Here is a 21,206-nt window from a genome sequence, read left to right on the forward strand (position 1 = left end):
TCTCCTGCAAGTTATAGTTAGTGTTCAATCATATTAAAGTACATCTTCAAAATCATTGCTTTATACCAAGTAGCGAAGGGAAGGCTGTCTTGAGACATGAATTGATTTGGTTAATATCTCCACGGCTGTACAATAACATTAAGCCTGCAAAACCATAGGAAGATGAGAAAATATAGTCAGGAGATGCGCCCTTGAGGATCCCAAAGCAAGTAATATCAAGGAAGCATATAGCAATCTGAAGAAAACCCAGTATTTACTTGTGTTAAAAGAGTTCTCATAAGCTTTTCCGCGTCTTTCTGAGGTACTTTTGATCTTATTTTAGCTTTATACACCACATTGGCATATTTAATGCTGAATCTATGGGTATGATTCTGGCCATAGAGCACATTAGTCTCCGTTATGAATTGGGTATGATTCCTAGTCCGTCTGTCATTGCAAGTTCGGGTACTTATTCTTTCTGGTAATAAGCAAGTAAATATAGCAACTGACATGAATAGTATATTACAGCAACCGTACCTAGTAAGACTACAATGATAACTTTTTTTTTTTTTTTTTTTTTATAAGACAATGATAACAACTTAAAATCATTGGTTAAAGAGAATGCTCAAGACGAGGTACAGAGATCTTCAGAATACAATCCCTGACTATATGTTTCTCAACCATGCATGGCATGCAAGCACACCCATAACAATATTCTTCAAATATTACCGTTCATAATGATAATAAGATTTAATAATATCATACTTAGGTCGTATTTGTAATTGAGGTTGGACAATTCTAGTTTAAAAGATATCACATTAAAATGTTTGTTAAACACTAACTACGGTAACTTGAAAACTGAATTAATTTTATTTTACACTTGTATGATGAAAAAACTATTACATCTTCACTAATTTTATCAAAATTATTATTTAAAAATTATATTTACTATATATTGTTAAATTTTATTTTATAATTACAGCTTTTTTTCTACAGCAGCTGTAACTTTTAAGCTACCTTAAAACCAAACAGCGCCTTAATCCCCATTTGCTTTCCCTACTACTTTCAGGAAAAGTTTACAATAATATATAACACACAAATGGAAAACTGAGAATTGAAACTAACCTTGATGGTCAGAAACTCCATTAGTGGAATTATGTGTACCGCGAGTTAAACTTAGCATCCTATAAGACATGACTAGCACACTGCATATGTAAAACCACCGATATGTTAGCCAAAGAAAATTCAGCACCATGATGTTTGAAAAATTATGCAAATGATAGCAAAATTAGATTGCAAAATTACTACTGTATTCTCAATCAATTTCATATAACTCCATATAACCCTAAACAACCAAAATATAAAGTTATGCTTCAATTTTCTAATATGTTTAAGCAAATTTAAAAGCTCCAACCAAGTTATGCTTCAATTTTCTAATATGTTTGAGCAAATTTAAAAGCTCCAACCAAGTTATTCACTAAAAGAAGATGGGCAGTTAAACAATTATGGCATACAGCAGCTCAGAAAACAAAGCAAAATTGAGGAATGTAACCTTTGCATGGCAAATTTTTGTTATAGCCTCAACATGAAAATTCTGCAGTTCTTCTAGGGCTGCAACATCCAGACCACTGATATCTTCCCCCTGAAATGATAATTAGATCAAATAATGTCTGTAATATTATCCAATAACTGACAAATTGTTGAACCTACTTTTTACATTACTAAATTCCTAACCTACAGACTATAAGTAAATGCACCAGGTAGTGCTTCACAGAATGCACTGTGATGTATGTAGGTGCCGCTACACTTTGTTGAAAACACTATAATAAGATGCACTCTGATGTATGTAGATGCTGCTACTGTTCGTCAAAAACACTGAAATTAAAAAAAAAAAAAAAAGCATGTTTTTGCCACTAAATTTACCATCATTTGCCTCTTAATCATCTTCACATCAATTATCGCAAACAATAGTTCTTTTTAAAAAAATCACCAATGAGCTCCACAATCAGACAAACATCAAAGCTCAAAAAGATAAATAAAAAGCACCATCTTCCAAAGCTGGTCGTCCCTAAATTCAACCATATGAAACGGTTGACCTGGAAACTGTTCTAAACTTCTTTTACCATTACTAAATCTTTTAAATCCAGAGTCCAGAATTCTTTCTGAATCAAAAGGTGATTCTAGAATGGCTAAGTTGATTAAAACAGATTCCTCACAGCACCAAATTCCACCATAAATAAAACTAGCCGTTGCATCTGCATATACAAATCTCGGTGCAAGAAAATTTTGCTGAAGGAAATGCATACCTTCAGTCTGGAAATAAGGCTTTCCAGTTCTTTGCATTTTCTTCTCTCAGTCTGATGGCTAGCACTCAACTCTTCAAATGAGCTTACACCATCCACATTTTCACAGACATCATCCTCTTCAGATAGTTTAAGCGAACGCGGATTAGATGGCATAAATCCATTTTTAATCCCTGTTCGTGGAATTTTTAATGCATGGACCCCTCTAGAAGACATGTCCTCACCATTAATGCCAGAGTTTCTCATCTTTGCAATCAGCACCCACATATTTGCAAGCTCATTTTCCAAATCTTCTTCATGCCGTTTTGCTTCATCAATTCTTTTTCTTAGCTCACCTTCTACTTGTTCTCTCTCAGATAATGCAGCTTCCAGATCAGCTTCCCTCTGATATCTAGCACTAAGTTCTTTTTGCAACTCCTCAACCAGAAGTCCATCCTCTGTTTTCCTTCGAACACCATTGGAGTTACTTTGCTTGAATTCATAAGGGGCAGACATCTGACAGAAGTTAGATCTGGAAAGGGCTTCTTTTGTAGCAGCAAGCTCACTATTCAGTTTTGCATTTTCATAAGAAAGTCTGGTTACTTCTTCAGCCAAGTTTCGGAGCTCAACCGCTGCAGATGAAGCCAACTCTTTTGCATAAGAAGCTTCCTCTGCCAGTTTTTGACTGTGAATTTCAAGACCATCCCTTTCTTCAACCAGCTTCACTCTCTCTTGTTTCAGATTCTCTATTTCAGCAGCCTATGAAGAAATATGCAGATTGCATCGATAGAATCATATATCCTAAATTTTTGAAGTTAGCATATTGAGTACCTATAGCAGAAGATGTGCGAGTAAAATTAACCTGCATAAGAACTTGGGAATTCAGGTTAGACTCCTCGTGGGATAATATTCTATTTAAGCTCATGACACTGGTTGGTGTATGTTCATCAACAAAAGTCTCTTCACATGACCCAAGACCATTCCTCCATGCATTCTTTTGTTGTGATATCTCTTCAGAACAAGGTTTGGGTGGAATGCCGTCATTCTCTGCCATTTGTTCTGGACTACCAGACATTTTATTGGATAATGAATCAATCTGTTGCCTTAACAGAAGAATAGTTTCTTGCATTTCTGTATTCTCTGATATCTATCACAGTGAGAAAATATTATAAAAAATCTTAGAACTGTAACCATGGAAAAGAGACCACAGCACTTTAGAACTTACCTTCATCTGTAGTTGTTCCTGAAGTATCCTATTATCGGCTGACTTAATCTTGAATATGCATCAATACAAAAAAATCAACTCAATAAGATGTTCTTGACATTTGAGAATGAACAATCAATAAACTCAGGATATAGGATAACAAACCTCCAGTTCGAAGGTTTTTTCATTAAGCTGAGTAGTAAGCTTGGACAAAGCCTACAAGAGAGAAACAGACAAATTAGAATGTGAATTTTCATCACCAAGGATGAGCAATAGGGGAATACCACCCTCCAAGCAAATTAAAAGAGTAAGTTTAACAGGATTTCTGTGCATCCCATTTTATTGTTCGTCATCAAAAGTCAAAGCAGACAATTAGTTACTTTTCCACTTAAGAGCCCTTAATATGATGAGTGGTTGCTGATGAAAACTGCATTCACTTATGTTCATGTTTGACAAAAAACAATAGGAACAATTTTGAGGTGGAAAAGACTCCAGACACAGACACACAGTGAGGTGCCAATAGTTGTTGAAGTTCCCTAGAGAGAGATCAAAACAGGAAAAAAAATCACCTATTCAAAAACCTGATAGGGAATTCTTTGTTTTTCCACTAGTAGCCATGAAATAGGCCCATTCAATTTGAAAACTCAGAGTGGAAGCATGCCTATATGTACTTTTGAATTAGATAATGGAATTGGAATTTATGAATGCAACTATCTATGTCAGGCTGAAACTACTATTTTGTAATTCCTATTTAAATTTTCTTTGGTGCAAGTTTCTCCATTCTCGTTTAGGCATCTGTCACTTGACATATGATAATTACCTGCGACATCTCAGTAGTACTCAATGTATGTGGAGTCCTCTCGACTGATCCAATCATTCGTTGCTCCAGGACACGTATCTGAAGCTTCTTTTCACTGATTTCATCCTTCAACTTCTGCATGTGCTCCTAAATCAACCATTATAACCATTAAATTTTCACCCATTAACATCAACAAATTTATTCAATGACTTTTGAGTGAAGAAGTGGACAAAGCAGCGCACCCTAAGTTGTGAATCTTCAGAGTTACTAGCTGCTTGTTCTGACAGTCTTTTCAGCGAGCTTGTGCACAATGCCACTTCCCCAGCTAACATTTTCATCTGCTCATGAAGAAGATCCATTTGATCTGTGATAGTAGTACCACTCTTGTCAAAAAAAAAAAAAAGTAAGCTCCAAGTTAATAAAAATTCTAAGCATGCTTTTGCAAATCTATTGTAGTGTTAATACGATCTTTTTTTTTTTTTTAACTGACACATCAACAGTAAGGAAGAAGAGATAAGCTTTTGCAAATTAACATTTGAAAGAAAAAAATTGAGTAGCATGGAAGTAAACGCTGGCTTTCTTTTGCATATCTATTAATATGGGAAAGCACAATTGCAGGTGTGGTTAGAATTTCTCTCACCGGAGGTAAACGGCGACCCGCAACAGTTGCACTAAATAAATCACCCGCTTTGGTTCTTTCTGGAAATGAATCACCAGCAGAATCATCTCCCCTTTTACTGATTGATTTTCTCCGTCCATCCTTTATATCATTGAACGTGACTCTATGATGTAATGACTTTGATGAAGATGCAGGTGACACACTGGAGGAACTTCCACTGTCAGCACTTGGTGAGAATCCAACCAGATTCTCAGGCTTCTGCAAAGGAAGATTCAATATTTGAGTCCAGTTAAACAAATAGGAACTGCAAATGAATTACTGCTGCCAGAGAAATAAAATTTTTAGTTATGCTCTTGCAAAAACAGAAAGTAAGAGTAGTCTGACAATGAATGTCTGAATCTCTTTTAGCTCAGAGATTTAAGCCGATTACAGCAAGTAAGATAGAGGCAACATCAGCAGTTTGAGTTATTTGATTGCCGGAATATCTGGTAATTTTTCCCCTCAGCAAAGTAGCATAACTAATCAAATTATGCTATTGCAAAAACTCAGGAAACTCAGGTCATTAGAATACTGGAAAAGTCAGGTGGTTCTATTGTGAAAATCTACTTGAAAAAAATATTATAAAGAATAGTGATCAGTGGGCGCAACTCTCATCAAATAAAATACAAGGTCCCTTCTTTTTGACAGCCCCCACAAAAAAATTAAACCCATTTTCAAATCAACAGGACAATCAGTATAAGATCTTACTCTCATTTTAAACCATCCAAGCATTCCACGCCTCCTACTCTTTTTGTAATCTTTAACCAATTCATCTAGATTAGTGATGTCATCCCTTGCTTCTGCTGAAAGCTCTGACACATAGCTTCCAGCATCATCATCGATGATGTACTCCCGTTTTCTATCGGGCAAATATGCAAGCTGCACTATCAACGGAATCAGGTATCAGTTCAGGAAATATATAGCCACAAACTAACTTTCACAGATGATTAGGAAACTCATGTCAGATAGAAGTTTCTACAAATTCGAAATTCTTAAGGAACGCAAACCATCATGAAACTGCTTTTCATGCAAACTGAGCTTTAAAATAACAAAGTTCCGACCTCATCTTCCCCGAAAGAATGCCTCCTTCTATGGCCAGGCCTTTCAGGAATGCTTGATGGCATGGAATTTTTAGTCGAAACCAATATTAATTTGGTCAATCGCTGAATCCTCCCCAGTAGAGCTGCCTTCTCCTGCTCCTCTTCCTCTAATCTTGACTGCAATTTAACCTGACCCGCCTCCAGCTTTGACCACACAAAGTAAAGCAAATTAGAAAGGAAGTGATTGAATATACAATGACAAAATCCAAAATGAAATAGCTGTTTTATGGTTCAGAGCTTGGGATGGTCTGTTTGCTTAATGGGGACAAAAACAAACATAGACATAGACAACAGGAGAAACAGTAACACATGAGCATTGTATACTAAGGTTCCGATATTAAGTATTTCCAACTTATTACGAGAAGTGTCATATGTCCTCAAATCAAAACACAAACCTGAAGCTTCAAATTAACCAGATCATCTTGGGATGATGCAGCCATATGAGGATTGTCCATCATTCCACGCTTCAATTGTTGCAGTTCTTGCTTTAAAAAGGTAATTTCTTTTTGGTACTTTTTTATGAGAGACTTCTCGTCCATAATCTAATTGAGGAAAAATTATACAAATATGAAGATTTGATGAAGCGGCAACTAAAAGAGCAAAATCAGATAATAAAATTTGAAAATGACAGTGAATTAACCTTATTCTGAGAAGCCTTAATTTCCACATGCTTGCTCCGATGGGCAAACTTTAATGTGTTGTGTGTCTCTTCACTATTACTAGAGGCCGGTGTAACAGTGCAAATAAGCTACAATAAAGTTCAGAGAGAAGAAGAAACAAATATATGGTTCGGTATGAGATCCTGCCACGCTTAAAAAATATATAATTCATCGTTTTCAAATTAAAAAATAAAAAAGTAAATACACCAAAAACCAAATCTCTGTGCTTTTTTTTCCCTAATAAGAAACAAAAAAGGACTCATATCAACTAAAATGAAAAAACTACTCAGCAAGCTGTCCTCAAAACATTAAGGACATCCAGAAGAAGCAAAAGATGTGATCGTTAGATTTTGTATTCTGATTTCTGAACAATTATCAAAATCTAGAAATACAAAATCAGCATGTAGATAACCATAAAGCATTTCCAGATGAATTAAATAGTAACTACTGCACATAATAGTGAATTCAAGTAGCTATAAACAAGTATATAAGTATTTCGCACAACAATGAAATGATGAATTATATAGTAACAATAATTGCTATCATACGAATACAAAATAATCTTATTCATTGAATAGAGCTCACAGAAATTCGTCCATGGCCACTAAGGGATGACTGCAACAGACGAGTGAGTTTTGAATCTCGATAGGGGATATGAGTTGCTTTTTCATCTGTTAGTTTAGAAATCACCTGCAACAGGCACAAGTTAATATGTTAAGCCTCTGGATTATGCAGATAAAAAATGGCAATTATAATTAATAAAAGCTCAATAAACAATCTTTGGCACAAAATATAATCCACTGCTGAGCATTTTACTATCTTCAAGCATGCCATGATAAAATTTTAGAAGCTTGTTGTCAAGATCAATTTTATTTACTCACATATGACTGTTTAGATCATAAAGCAACAGGTGTGTTTTAATGGTCCATATAATAAGAGAAGACAAGGCAGAAAAAAGGTTAATATCTTACAGTGCCAAGAGTAAGTAAGCTTTTATTTATGTATGAACCCTCTTTTCTCCGCAACCCAGTTGTTTCAGTTTTAGAACTTTCAGATCCAGCAAGATCAATTAAATTCTGCACCAAAAGAAGTTGAATTGTTTTACTCTAAACATCATGTGCCTTGCCAACAAGAAAAGTGCATCATCACCCTGTTGGCTGGTCAGATCCACAAGAACCACATAAGACAACGAGAACTTGAATAAAATAGGTCAGTCTATGGGTAGCGTATTACCAATTGGGACAAAGTCACATCTTCTTCCCCTTGATTTTCTCCAGTGGGACTGCTCTCAATAGTCTGATAGATAACAATATAATTAGTATAACAAAACAGAAGTTATGAAAGAAACAAAGCCTCCCAATTGAAGACATAGCCATCATAACACAGAAGCAAACCGTAACCAACGAAAACACTTTTATGATGAGAAAAGTAAAATTTTTACGGCTATGAAAAGAAACTATATAATAGAAAGATGAAGCAGTGGTCTCCCTCAGAATTTGTCACTCCTGAAAAATCCAAAGCATTTACAACTAGCCTGATAAGCTTGAATAAATTACAGTTAGGAAGAATGGTAAGTTCACCAATGCAATCAACCTAAGTACTAATACACGATAATTACATATTAATAGTTAAAGTTATTATGAGATTATTGACCACCAAACCTAAGAGAGTTCACCACAAAAAAGGAATGGAAATGAAAAGGCAGCTCCATCCAAATGGATTCAGCCCAAAACTATGATATCTGTTGCAGGAGATCTTGTACTTACCAACGAACCCTATCAATTTGATTAGTATCACAGAAATGAAATCAACTATAGACATTTATACCATCGGATCTACCCTTTTCCAACAAATTTAAATTGTGATTGCATGTAAACTAGTTTTGAATCATATAATCCATTTCTATCTGCTAGAAAACGCTATTGCATCAGATGTACTTCGAAGTAATTGCTACGAACTATAAGAAACTTTTTCCTTTCCAAAAAGGAGCAGGTAGCTGAATTGGTTTGATTGTTTACCATCAGGGATATTATCATGGTTTGAGCTTGCTTGAACCATAGTCCAAAAAAGTGAGAGAAGTATAACATTCAAATGGAAAATCTAAGTACCAGGGTGAATATAGTGTGGCTTCGACTGCTAAGGAGATTGAAATTATTAGAACCCACATGCCTATGCTCTGCAACAAAATCAGACATGATTTGTTAAGAATTCTTAAACTGCACGAGCAAAAAACATCCGATGAATATATCGAGGTGCAAACACAAGCACCAGAAATATATAGAGAGAGAAAGAGATTAAATTAATATCTGAACTTTAAGAGGTAAAAGACAAATTTCTACATAGAATATGGGAGCAAAAACAAAAAAAAATGTGAAGGATTACACTCAAGGCAAAAAATGCCAAAGGAAGCATACAAATGAAAACTGCAAATTATCAATACCCACCAATTTATGAAAGACCAATACATACCTTCTCCAGTTGCTATGAGGGATAGAGCATGAGCAGGAGACAAGACAACCTCCTCTTTAATTCCCTCAACATAAGTTCCCTGTCAATAAAAGATACTGCACACTGAAATAATGGTGTTTCTAAATTCTCGGCCGGTTAAGACTACTTTGTCAAACATGAAATGACTGGAGGTATGGTCTTTAATAGCTGTAGTGTTAGTGTTTCTATGGAAAAGTCAAACATGGTGTCGAAGTCTATGCTAAATATTTTCAGGACAGGACACTACAGCTAAGCAAGTCATAAAAAGCAATTACAGTGCATTAAGATATGGGCAGTATTAATTCCAATCTCAGAACAAGGTAAAACTATCCAACTCTAGAATACTAATTTCATTAAAAGTTCAAGTAACTGTCACCTAGTATCCCATTGAACTCCCCCATTGAACCAAGCCCACCAAAGAAAATGACCCATGGCTTTCTCTTTCCCCTCAATCACAGAAAAAAAAAAATACACACTACTCCAAAATCCATGTCCTAACCTATATCTAGAGTAAGTAGTCCTCCGGGAAGCCAAAGACCTTCCTCAAGACAACCTGTTACACATCAACTAACGACTTTGTACTATAGTTTTAAATCCTCCGGCCGACTGTCAAATGTCATTGGCACAAAGGGTAACCGATTCTTACATCCAAAACTAGAATGTATTGGTAAGATTCAATCATTTTACATGTCTCTTTAGAGAAAGAAAACTGTGGATGAAACAATCACATGTATTCAATCTTCTTACCAGTTCCATCGGTTCTCTCACTTATCTTATACTATAATAGAATAGAAGGCTAAACCTGCGACGCCATGGAAGCAATGGAAAAGTAGAGAGGTAGGAAGAGAAAATCTGACTGTATAACTTTATTACCTGAGCATCCTCTCGTATTCTAAGGTTCTGGCCCGTTGGATCAAGCAAGTCATTGATGACCTGAAAGAAAGATAATAGTAATACTTTTCGATCAGTATATTGTTCATTAAAGACACGATGACATTTGCTTCGCTTATCTAGAGTAATCAGAAAGTTATTTACGTGAGAACTCTGCAGTCTGTAGAATTTGATTCAATCATTCACATGGTAAAACAGTGGCACCAAAAACATATGATTTGGATACTGTGCTGATCTCAACTTGACTCAGCCTTTCAAGATCCAATGACATGTGACTGTTATGGATGATGTATGGTGAAGAACTATTTCCATTCCAATTCCTCAATAATTAATACCCAGAAGTCTATTGCAGGCCCAGGTAAGCTCATTTAAGCAGAGGAACTTGGCCCCATAAACACCGGAGAAATCAGTCAATGATATTTACTTAATGATCAAAGAATTTAATACCAAATTATTTTCCTTCAATCAATAATGACAAACAATTGTAATAATCAGTGAAAGAACATGCAATATACAGAAACAAAACAACTCCGTGCACCAAGGGCCCTAAATGCGTATTCAGAAGTACTCTTAGGTGTATTTTGCACGGCCATAGTTGCTAACAGAAGAACTTCTAACTAAACATGACTTGCCAAGAAAGCTAAAAGGTAGATGTTTGGTGAACCATATTAAATAAAACTGTAAACTCAGGAAGCAATATGTGCTTCAAGTTTGTTTATGAGATTTATAATTAATTTCTGGTTAAATTCAAGGAAGCCACTACCAAAGCAAAGCAAAATGATAAAATGATGCTAAATTGTTCCAAAGATGTAAATGCAAACATTCTCAAGGGCTTCATTGCAGCAGAGTTTCCTAAACAGCATCAAGCTTCCAAAATACTCAGCCACCTTTACACTGAAAGCCTAGGGAGACAGAAGAAATCCAGCAACACAAATCAAAGAGAACTTTTGCCTTATAATTATTTGTTTCTTCTTCAGCCTTCAGAAAACTCATAATGTGAAGGAACTTTTTGCTATCAAAACTCCCCTTGAAAGCAAAACGTTTTTAACTAAAGGTACACCAAGGTTAAAAAATAATAATTAGCCAAAAAAAAGTACAATGGGACAGACCTCATTGTAAATTTCCAAGTATGAAACACGAAGAAGGAACTCCCGCCCAGGTGTCTGACATATTGCAAACCAGATAAACACAAAATGAGGAGGGGGAAAAAAGAAAAAACCGCAATCGATCCGATCCAAGTGTTAACTGGAAAAAAAATCCACTACCTCTTGAATAATTCCAAAAACATCCTTCACTGCTAATGGAATAATTCCAGGTGACTTTTGCTCCCCCTAAAACGTGAAAAAGGAATTGATATATCAAGAATGGGCCAAACAAGGTGCAGATTGTTAAAGGATCCTTCCATTCAGTAACTCACATGCATTGTATGAGTCTTCCCACTGCTAGTAACACCATACGCAAACACTGTGCCTGCACAAATATAGGCCAATTATTAATTGAGTTCACAAATAATTTAAAATGAAAAAAAATAATTACTTGATGGCATTCAAAGAAAATGACCGCCATTGTTGTATGCCAATAGCAATATTTATTCCCTAGCAAAAGCAGCATATTTCCAGACTTGTTGTTTACCATTTATCCCTTGCATGGCTCCATTTACAACATGCTGAGCAGCAACATCATACACATGGCGTGTTGTTGTTGCCGGACCAAACACCTTATCTGCACCACATACACAAAGAACAACCAAAAAGTAGGGGAAAAAAGAAATTTCTATGAGCACCATGAGATACAGTAAACATAAGATCTTTCAAGAAACGAAAGAAGTAAAAGGTAATTCATTTACTAAATTTTGCAAAGCTTATTTTCCAAGATTTATCATATCTTCCAACACATCAAATGGTCAAAAAGACTTGTGTATCCAAAAACCAGCCTATGCTTATATAGTACCGGAACTACTTCAGAATTCAAATGCCACATGAATGCTTCACAACTAAACAAGCCAGTACTCAAAGATTATATTCAATAAAACTTCAAGACCAAGAATCAGAAAATTTCACAAAAAGAAAAGCAGTTGGCTCACGGCCTCACACTAACATTTTCTAATATTATAACTAATAATAATAATAAAATACATTAACTATAATATTCCATTTCCATTACACAAAACTCAATCATATAATTAAAACTGATTAGGTACATTACATTTATTTTTTTATGAAACTAAAAGGTGACACATAATCATTTGCTGTAGTCACCAACAAAAAATAATTAAACTAGGTACAATTAATGATTAATTAAAAAGTAACTGACAATACTAACCAAAACCATAAGCAATAGAAGGATTGTACTCGTTCCTCACAGTGTAATCACCATCTGCATACCACGCTATCTCGTCTCCTTTATTTACCTCCCGTGGACTGCAACATTTTTTAAATTCTTTAAGTTTTGTTCCCTCTACCAAAAAAAAAAAAAAAGTCAAACACAAGTCTACACGACGACGTTTAAAGCTACCTGAGGGGGCGGAACCTGACGGTGACCATCACATTTTCTTTGGACTTGCTGGTTTCTGGCCGGTCAAGAGGCAGAGTGGTCGGGCTGGGGCTGTGGCTCACTGACGCTGCTGGAGAAGCAGACAGCCTCGAGGGCGGCCGAGACGACGTCGTTGAAGACGGAGTCGCGGGCCTACCGGTCGGCTTTGCTGGAGGCGGCGGTTGGGCAGGTGACTTGCGCGAACGGAAGGGGGAAATGGAGGACCTGCGGGGCCCGCTTGTGGCGGACATTTTGGAGGACGGCGAAAGGAAAGGAAGTGAATTTTTTTCTTTTTTGGTTTTTAGAGAGAGAAGGAGGGAGGGAAGGGATTTGTTTTAGAGAGAGAAAAGAGTGGGTGTCAGGTGGGAGTCACGTGCCGGCAAGGAGCTGGGGCTGAGGCTGTCCCTGCCGCCTTTTGGACTTTCGTATGTATAAGCTTCGCTCCCTCCAAAACGAAGCTTTAATTTTTTATTTCCTAATTGGCGCTTTGAATTGGTCTGTCCGTGAGTCTGTGACAGTGACTGTAATGTGCGCTCCGTCTGTCCGTTTTATTTCATTCGAGTGTAATGTCAAATTGGACCTTGGTGTTTCCGTTGAATTTCAAAATGGATCAATAACATTTGTCTCCCTACACTTTAGTAGAATAACAAATAAGACTTATAGTTTGTATTTTCTTTTATCCGGATCCGTTCCAGAATTCCAGGGTGCCAGTGCCATCGAATTTCACAAAAAAAGACCACTGATGAAATCAACTATTAGAATTTACAAGTATAACTGTCAATTTATGTTAACTTTATCAATAGATATTTTTGGTGAAATTTGATGCTCGAACTTGGCAAGAATTATTTTAAACTTATCTTTTTTTTTGTGATTTTGCTATGTTCTTACCTCAATTTCGAATTTTGATGGCATGATGAGCACACTTCACTAGAATATAATTTAAACCCCGACACAAGAATATAATTGGTACCAAAAGTTTGGTAGGAATTTGATGCCAAGCGATAAGATTAATAAGATGAAGTGGCGGCTTTTGAAATCAAACCAGGTTTTTATATTATTTTACAAATATTTTAAAATTTATCAATTTGGTGGGAAAATATTAATTCATAGGTTTCGTAAAGGAAACATGCACTCTAAGATATGCATTACCGATAAGAACTTTATAACCCAAAAAAAAAAGTATCAAACTAGCTGGCAGAATAATATTGATTCAACATTTTAAAGGTTTCAATTTTATTTTTATGTAATTTTTATTTGTTGTATTAGATAAATTGATGCCAAGATATGCCTTTTTTTTATGTTTTTTTTCCGAAATCACGCCTGGTTATTGATATAATCAATAACCAGGCTTGACCGGATTTTTACCATAAGTACCACATACAAGGTAAAATTGATGCCAATCAATATGGGGAAGTCTCTTAAAATGATATTATATTTGAATTGTCAGTAGCACAATAGTAGCAATGGGCCATCTGGCCATGGCTATACAATTCGCAAGCTCCCCTTTGCTTTTATGAATAATGATATCACACAGGGTGACGCTTTCGATTTGATAATTTGAATTTGAATAAGTCATTTACTCATTCGTACGAAAGGTCGTAGGTGTCACGCATCGAGACATTGCAATAGCATGTTGCATTGATTACATATTTGCATGTCTTTTAAATATTCTTGCTAATTTATGCTAAACATGGTAACGACAATTGGGCAAAAGTACCGAGCTATATAGTATATATATTTACATATTAGGAAGAGACTATGCAAATGTCTCAGGACAGGCATGAAATTTCTTACATTTTACAAAATATCAATGAACTACCAGTTTTTGTATTTTATTACAAAATTGCCTGCAAAAATATTATTAAAAATATAAAAATAAAACCATTTTCCTTGATGTATTTCAAATACCATCTCTTCTCCGCTTGATCTTACTCAAAAATTCTTTTCCCATTTGAAGTCCAATGACGGCAACCACTTGAGCTCGATCTCTTTCCTTATAGGTCTAATTACTGAAAATTTAAAGTTCTACGAAGAATTTTTGTTCATAACAAAACACAGTGACGTCTATTAATGAAAAAGTCCCAATAGGTCAATAGCGTACTCTTGTCAATATCCTTGGGTGGGAAATTAATGTAACTTAGAATCATGTTGTTGGGCTAGAGGTATAAACTTGGGCTGTAGAGGCATCCGAGCAATGGTGGTCTGGGTGTCAACTAGAACGTTTGGACATAAAATTTATATCTCAAATAATATATTGTTACTAATTAAAGACTACCACATGTTAAATAATAGTTGATTTTTTTTTGTATCACTAACAATGTGATCATTAAATAATGGAGTTTTAATAAAATACCCTTCAACAGTTTATAAATTATTTAAATACGCCTCCATTTTTTGTTTTACATGGATAGCTAAAATATCCTTAGTAAGGATATCAAATGAACTACTCTTTCATTATTTTCTTACACTGAAATCATCCTTCAAAACCTCTCAACTAAATATAAATTACTTATTCACATATTCAACATTCATACTTTTTTAATTGAAAGATGGTACATTACTCGTTAAATAACCCAAGAAGATATATTAATATTGTTGGGTCTTTAAATTTTACATTTTTCTTATAAAAAGTGAGTATATAGATATTTTTCTCCCTTTTATAATGTTCTATTCTTTTCACTATTTTCCCTACATGTTGTCAAAATATATACAATCTATGTTGTTTAATTACATTTTTTTAGGAAGATGTACCTACTAAATATACATTAAGGTGAAAATGTTACGAATTACACGTAATACCGTATATTGATTTCGAAGTCGTATAATACATGGAATGTGGTGGCGTGACTTACACGAGTAGTAGTGTAGGTTGTGTAAATCATGTAGGTCATGAAATTAATATGGTCTTGTACGTCATGTAGGTCGTATAATTATTTATATATTAAATTTGAATATTTGATGTTATTGTTTGACATATTTGACATATATTCAATGGACAATGAATTGAACAAAATGACGAGTATGAGTTCAAATGTTTTAAAGCTAGAAGAACAATAGTATCACAATCAACAACATATTCAAAATTGGTGGACAAGGTATCTCGAGTCATTGACGTTGACTTTTTCAAAATGTAAAATCACAATGAAATTTAAGTTTAAGATGTTTGATCAAATGCCACTTATTGCAATTAAAAGCAATGACGATATAGAGTTAAAAAACTTTGTTTTTCATTTTGAAGTCATGTATTACACGACTAAATGTCCTATATTACATGATCAAGTGATAATTACATAAATAATCAACTCAGTAAATTTCACTCCCCAAAAAAAGGAAAGAAAGAAAAAACATAATTAAATACTTTGTTATTCATAATGTTATGAGTCACGAGAGACCCAAAGCAAAATAAGTGATCTTAGTCATATCTAAAACAAAATAAGTCATGTTACAATAATCATGTAATACATGTCTATTTTGAGTTAAGGATATTTTGGTAAATTCATGTTTATTTTTAGAGTATCCATGAAAATGTCCTAAAATTATGTTTTTCGTGTATTTAAATAATCTTGAAAGTTTTATAGGGCATGTGAAGCAATTATCTCTCACATACTATCAATAGATGATTGACATATCAAATGACAATAAATTTCATATCTAGACATTTGAAGTTAAGCATTAATCATTTTTTTTTTCAAATGGAAATCAAACACACGTTCAAGTCAAGTTTAGGTGTAGATTATCTACCACTATGTATTCTAATTTTTTTTCAATTACACAAGTTTTGAAATACAAGATATAGATTTCGTTATTTAGAATAAAATATATAAATACGGAATTTTGACCATATGAAAAAAAAAATAACACGACACTTTTCAAATCGCAATATTTGTAATGTCAAGTGAAGCAATCTTCATCTATTAGAACAAAGAATTTGACATATTAAAAAGTTGATTATTATTTTTATATAATAATATATTACAATCAGATCTCTACTGATATTTTACAATCAGACATTAATTGGGACTCTGTTTTATAATTTTTTTTATAATTTTAATATGGCACTACTTGAACAATAACCCTCACTTTAACATGGGAGGGAAATCTATTATACTCATAAAGTTGAGAGTCAAATAAATCCCTATTAAAGGAAAGTCGAGTCTGAAACTCATGCTCCCAAAATTATTCAACGCATGAGTTATAAATGGGCTACAAACTCATTGTAAACATTTGATTATTTGATAGATTAATAAACCTCAATAGTTATTAATGAGTGAATTATTCAAGTATCAAAATCATTGAAAAAGAGAAAAAAAATTAAAAACAAGGGCAATTTTCAAGCCCTTTAATCCGGCCCGGTTTTGGAAACCCGAAAATTGCCGCCCGATCCGCCCGTAGAACCTGATTGGGCATTGGCGCCGTCACACAACCCAAAAAAAAAAACACGGCCCAAGCTTCCACACTCCCTGCAGTGGCAGTGAGCGTACCCTCAACTGTGAATCGAGCAGCGAAAGGCGGGTGTGAGAGTGAGAGAGACAGAGAGAGAGAGCAAGAGAGAGCGAGGCCAGCAAACAAAATGGCGGAAGCGGAAACGGTGTCGCTTATGGACTTCGACGAAGACGAGAACCAGAACTTGAAACCAAAAGACAACGGGAAAAACGTCATCGTTTCAGGCACGCCACCCGACATTAAAGCCTCTCCTTGGGTCGAAAAGTACCGACCTCAGTCCCTCGCTGACGTGGCCGCTCATCGCGACATTGTTGATACCAGTAATTTTTTTTTAAACTCTATTATCTATTTTCTAGGGTTTACATTCCCTGACTGTTTCTTCTAATTTCCTGTTTGTTTCTGGAGATATTGCAAGAAAATAAAATCCAGATACGGAAAATATTGCACGGTTTGAGTTTTAACACATTGTTGGATGCAATGGTTTTCGTATCCAATGGCTGGTAGCAATCGAATGAAGAATCACATTTTTCTGATACACTTTTTGTTTGTTTTTAATGCGGTTAAATAGTTGATAGGTTGACTAGCGAGAACAGACTGCCCCATCTTCTGCTGTATGGTCCTCCCGGCACAGGCAAAACATCTACCATTCTTGCTGTTGCACGGAAGCTTTATGGAGCACAATATCACAATATGATTCTGGAGCTGAATGCGTCTGATGATAGAGGAATTGACGTTGTGCGGCAACAGATCCAAGATTTTGCTAGCACTCAAAGCTTCTCATTTGGGTAAACTAATTGCTATCCGCACATGATTTGCGGCATTTGTATTATTATGATATGTGTGTGTGTGTGATTCTAGTTGTTGAAATACATCGTTATACAATTGTTGAGAATAGTCAATTTTCTGATGCATGTCTTGAATTTAGAATATGCCAATTTTCTATAACAGCTAACTTAGGCGGAATGGGCATTACAATTTCCACTATGTGGGACAAGTTTTGTGAGATTTTCTCCTTAGTAACTAAACTGGGAAACTTTGAATGGTTCCTAAACATTCTATGACTTTGGTTGAGGATTCATTGGTTCTAATCAACTATCCCGAATTGGGTTACTCACTACTACAATTTATTTTACTATTTTACTCCTTATCAACATCTTGACTTTTCAACACTGCCAAAGATGAGAATAGATTGTTATTTCCTTTCTATAAATGCCTTGGATATGGGGATAGCTTATTGATGCTAAACATGCATTTTTGTCACTCAATGAATATGTCTCTGCTCACATAATATCTCTCAAAGTAATACCCTGATCTTGGCTTTACAGCAATTGCTGATTACTAAAAGAGTTTTGTCTTTACAGTGTAAAGGCATCAGTCAAGCTGGTCTTGCTTGATGAGGCTGATGCCATGACAAAGGATGCTCAGTTTGCCTTGCGTAGAGGTAAGAACTCCTTCTCGTCCACTATATTACGTTTTCTGTCTCCTAGTTAAGTTTCTGACATCCTGCTTTCTGGCGTGTGTGTTCTGTATAGTGATTGAGAAATACACGAAGAACACTAGGTTTGCGCTTATCTGTAATCAGGTCAACAAGATTATTCCAGCACTGCAGTCTAGATGTACCAGATTCCGATTTGCTCCTCTTGAACCTGTTCATGTGACTGAGCGTCTCAAACATGTAATAGAGGCTGAAGGGTAAGTATTTCTTCTCTCTCTATTTTTCCATTTGATTTAGGTATCTTTTCATTTATTTTTCCCATTTGATTTATGTATCGTTTCATTTTGTTGTTATTTATTAGAAAACTGGATGGTGTGGATTATCTGTTACATTATTCTTGATTCTGCATGAATTCATCCAGAGTTCATTGTTCTTTAAAGTTTGAATTGTAATTTTCTGACCATTCTTAAGTCTCTTTTGTACAAATACTTTTGTAAATCATATTGTTGCATATTGTATATTCGTCATCGAGGCAGTGTGACAATAATTAGATAACAAAAGTGTACTTCTTTTTCCAAATTATTTCCCTTAGAGCATATAAGGTAAGTATTACTATTGCTTTGATTGTACTTATTAATTATGGGTTTGTAAAATGCTTGAAGGTTTGTTTTCTTTTAACACTTGACCTTCCCTATCTAGTTCACGAATTCAAGAGCATGATTTGACTTGATTTGAAAAGAATTACTGATGGAGTGGTGGACCGAGGATTTTTAGGACTCACTTATCTAGCATTCTTGTATGTGTTTATAATACTATTGAAGCGAAAGGATATTAATTCTTTTTTTTAAAAAAAATTAAATATTCGGTTTCTCTGCAATACTATGATGGTATAAAGAAGTTATATGCTTCAGTAAGTGTCCGTATGGTTGCAGGTTTTTTTGATTGGACAATGTAACATAAACTTGTGCTATGATTTGATCTAATGAAATTTTTTTTTTTTTGACCAGCCTTGATGTAACCGAGGGTGGCTTGGCAGCGCTTGTACGGCTTTGCAATGGTGATATGAGAAAGGCCTTGAACATTTTGCAGGTTTAAGATCCTTAAGTTTAGTTATGTCGTTAGGGATATTTATATTGAGTAGTGTTATTGCAATTCTAACAGCAGTAACCATATCAAATTAAGAGTAAAATGTTATATGTGGGCCTTTTTTTTTTTTTTGGCATATATGATGTTATTGTGGTAAAATCCCTGTCACTGTAAAGCAAGAGCTTACACACTTTGAATCATGATTACTGACGATTACTTCCCTCGTTCTTTCTTTAGTGGGGTTAGTGAGGCCCATAGAAAGTCTAATTTTATGCTGATGCAGTCTTGACATGGTTGTTACTTCTCTTATGCTGCTGTTGTATACTCTTACTGAATCCTATGGGCCATTTTAGTCTCTCTGGCTTATCTGTCATCTTACAGGCAGCTTATAGTTTACAATATAGACACGTTTAACTATCCACACATGCATTAAGATCCTGCTGCCTATCTGTTTATTCATCTTTTTGTTGATGGAGACAAAATCAATTTAGGATTTTATTTTTATAAATGCAGTCAACACATATGGCGTCTCAGCAAATTACAGAAGAAGCTGTATACTTGTGCACTGGAAACCCTTTGCCCAAGGACATTGAGCAAATATCTTACTGGCTTCTGAACGAATCATTTGCGGATAGTTTCAAGCGTATTCAAAATCTTTCGTTTATTATCCGATTGGTGTTATTTGTTTTGCTGCTGTAGTAACATGTCTTCCTTATTTTCCCACTTATACCTTTCTGTAGGAATATCTGAAATGAAAATGAGGAAAGGATTGGCGTTGGTAGATATTGTGAGGGAAGTGACAATGTAAAGTACATTTTATTGTATAAGATGTAAACTTCTAGGCGTAATTTTAATTCTGTGATCTCATCTCAGTAGCCTTTTTCTGCAGGTTTGTTTTTAAGATTAAGATGCCATCGGATGTTCGAGTCCGGCTAATGAATGATTTGGCTGACATAGAGTGAGTATCCATCTCCTACTAGTTTGCCATGCTTTACTGTTTGTTGTAACGAGATAGATATGAAAATTATTTGTCTCACTCCAGAATATAATGTAATTAGATTCAAGTATCAGTGATACAGTAAATTGCCACAAGATTATGTAATGACGTATCCTGTCAGGATGGAAAATAATTTTTCTCTCAGTCTGTGGGCTTTCGAACCTTTTTGTAGTTGTTAATTAAATGGCTGTATATAATAAAGGTTTGAGTCTCATTGATTGTATTGTGTTCACAATTTGCAGGTATAGGTTGAGTTTTGGATGCAATGATAAGTTACAGCTTGGATCAATCATTTCTACTTTCACGCAAGCTCGATCTGCTATTGTTGCTGCTGCAAAATAGATGTCTTTATCTAGTCTGGACATATATCCGTCACCATTTCACTCTTGATTTCCAACAATTCACCAATGAATGGTTTCCCAGGATGTACTTGTGTCTATTTTTTTATTTCAGTTCGAGACCATTAAAACACTACAGAAGCCGGGAATCGTTGAAGAATGTAAAGTTGTATGTCTGGCCATATATTTGTAGAGGGTTTTAAGATCAGATTGTGTATTTATTATATACTTGTCCAGCTTCCTTTTCCAGATAGAGATTTCTCCTCCGCACTTGTTTGGCCACGATGCTGAAATTTGCACATAAGAAGTCTGATCT

At 35.0% G+C, this 21,206-nt stretch overlaps 2 protein-coding genes across 4 annotated transcripts; one reads left to right on the forward strand and one right to left on the reverse strand.

Annotated features, from left to right (window-relative positions):
* Positions 1-57: 57 nt before the first annotated feature.
* LOC18041205 (kinesin-like protein KIN-7C, mitochondrial) lies at positions 58-13,091 on the reverse strand. Of its 3 annotated transcripts, none has more exons than XM_024183238.1 (27): positions 12,574-13,091; positions 12,382-12,479; positions 11,692-11,781; positions 11,477-11,529; positions 11,325-11,390; positions 11,169-11,222; positions 10,042-10,101; positions 9,151-9,229; positions 8,790-8,857; positions 7,915-7,977; positions 7,653-7,757; positions 7,267-7,371; positions 6,663-6,770; positions 6,418-6,564; positions 5,984-6,166; positions 5,631-5,801; positions 4,905-5,141; positions 4,507-4,647; positions 4,286-4,411; positions 3,631-3,681; positions 3,487-3,534; positions 3,124-3,408; positions 2,286-3,020; positions 1,532-1,621; positions 1,105-1,184; positions 258-426; positions 59-144 (listed from the first exon to the last, which is right to left on the reverse strand). In XM_024183238.1, exons 1-25 carry the CDS (start codon positions 12,840-12,842, stop codon positions 1,164-1,166), a joined length of 3,453 nt encoding a protein of 1,150 aa, XP_024039006.1. In that variant the 5' UTR covers positions 12,843-13,091; the 3' UTR covers positions 59-144; positions 258-426; positions 1,105-1,163. The 3 variants fall into 3 exon arrangements, with proteins under 3 accessions (XP_024039005.1, XP_024039006.1, XP_024039004.1); XM_024183236.1 differs by having other exon boundaries at positions 258-457; XM_024183237.1 differs by lacking the exon at positions 258-426 and having other exon boundaries at positions 58-144.
* A 3,807-nt stretch (positions 13,092-16,898) lies between these two features.
* On the forward strand, positions 16,899-21,139 carry LOC18040255 (replication factor C subunit 3). The gene is made up of 9 exons (XM_006434174.2): positions 16,899-17,354; positions 17,603-17,819; positions 18,396-18,475; positions 18,567-18,726; positions 19,477-19,558; positions 20,069-20,198; positions 20,296-20,359; positions 20,445-20,513; positions 20,795-21,139. The coding sequence occupies exons 1-9, from the start codon at positions 17,162-17,164 to the stop codon at positions 20,892-20,894; spliced, it is 1,095 nt and encodes a 364-aa protein (XP_006434237.1). The 5' UTR covers positions 16,899-17,161; the 3' UTR covers positions 20,895-21,139.
* Positions 21,140-21,206: the final 67 nt, after the last annotated feature.

The sequence above is a fragment of the Citrus clementina genome, unplaced genomic scaffold, assembly GCF_000493195.1.
Source record: "Citrus clementina cultivar Clemenules unplaced genomic scaffold, Citrus_clementina_v1.0 scaffold_5, whole genome shotgun sequence".
NCBI lineage: Eukaryota > Viridiplantae > Streptophyta > Magnoliopsida > Sapindales > Rutaceae > Citrus > Citrus x clementina.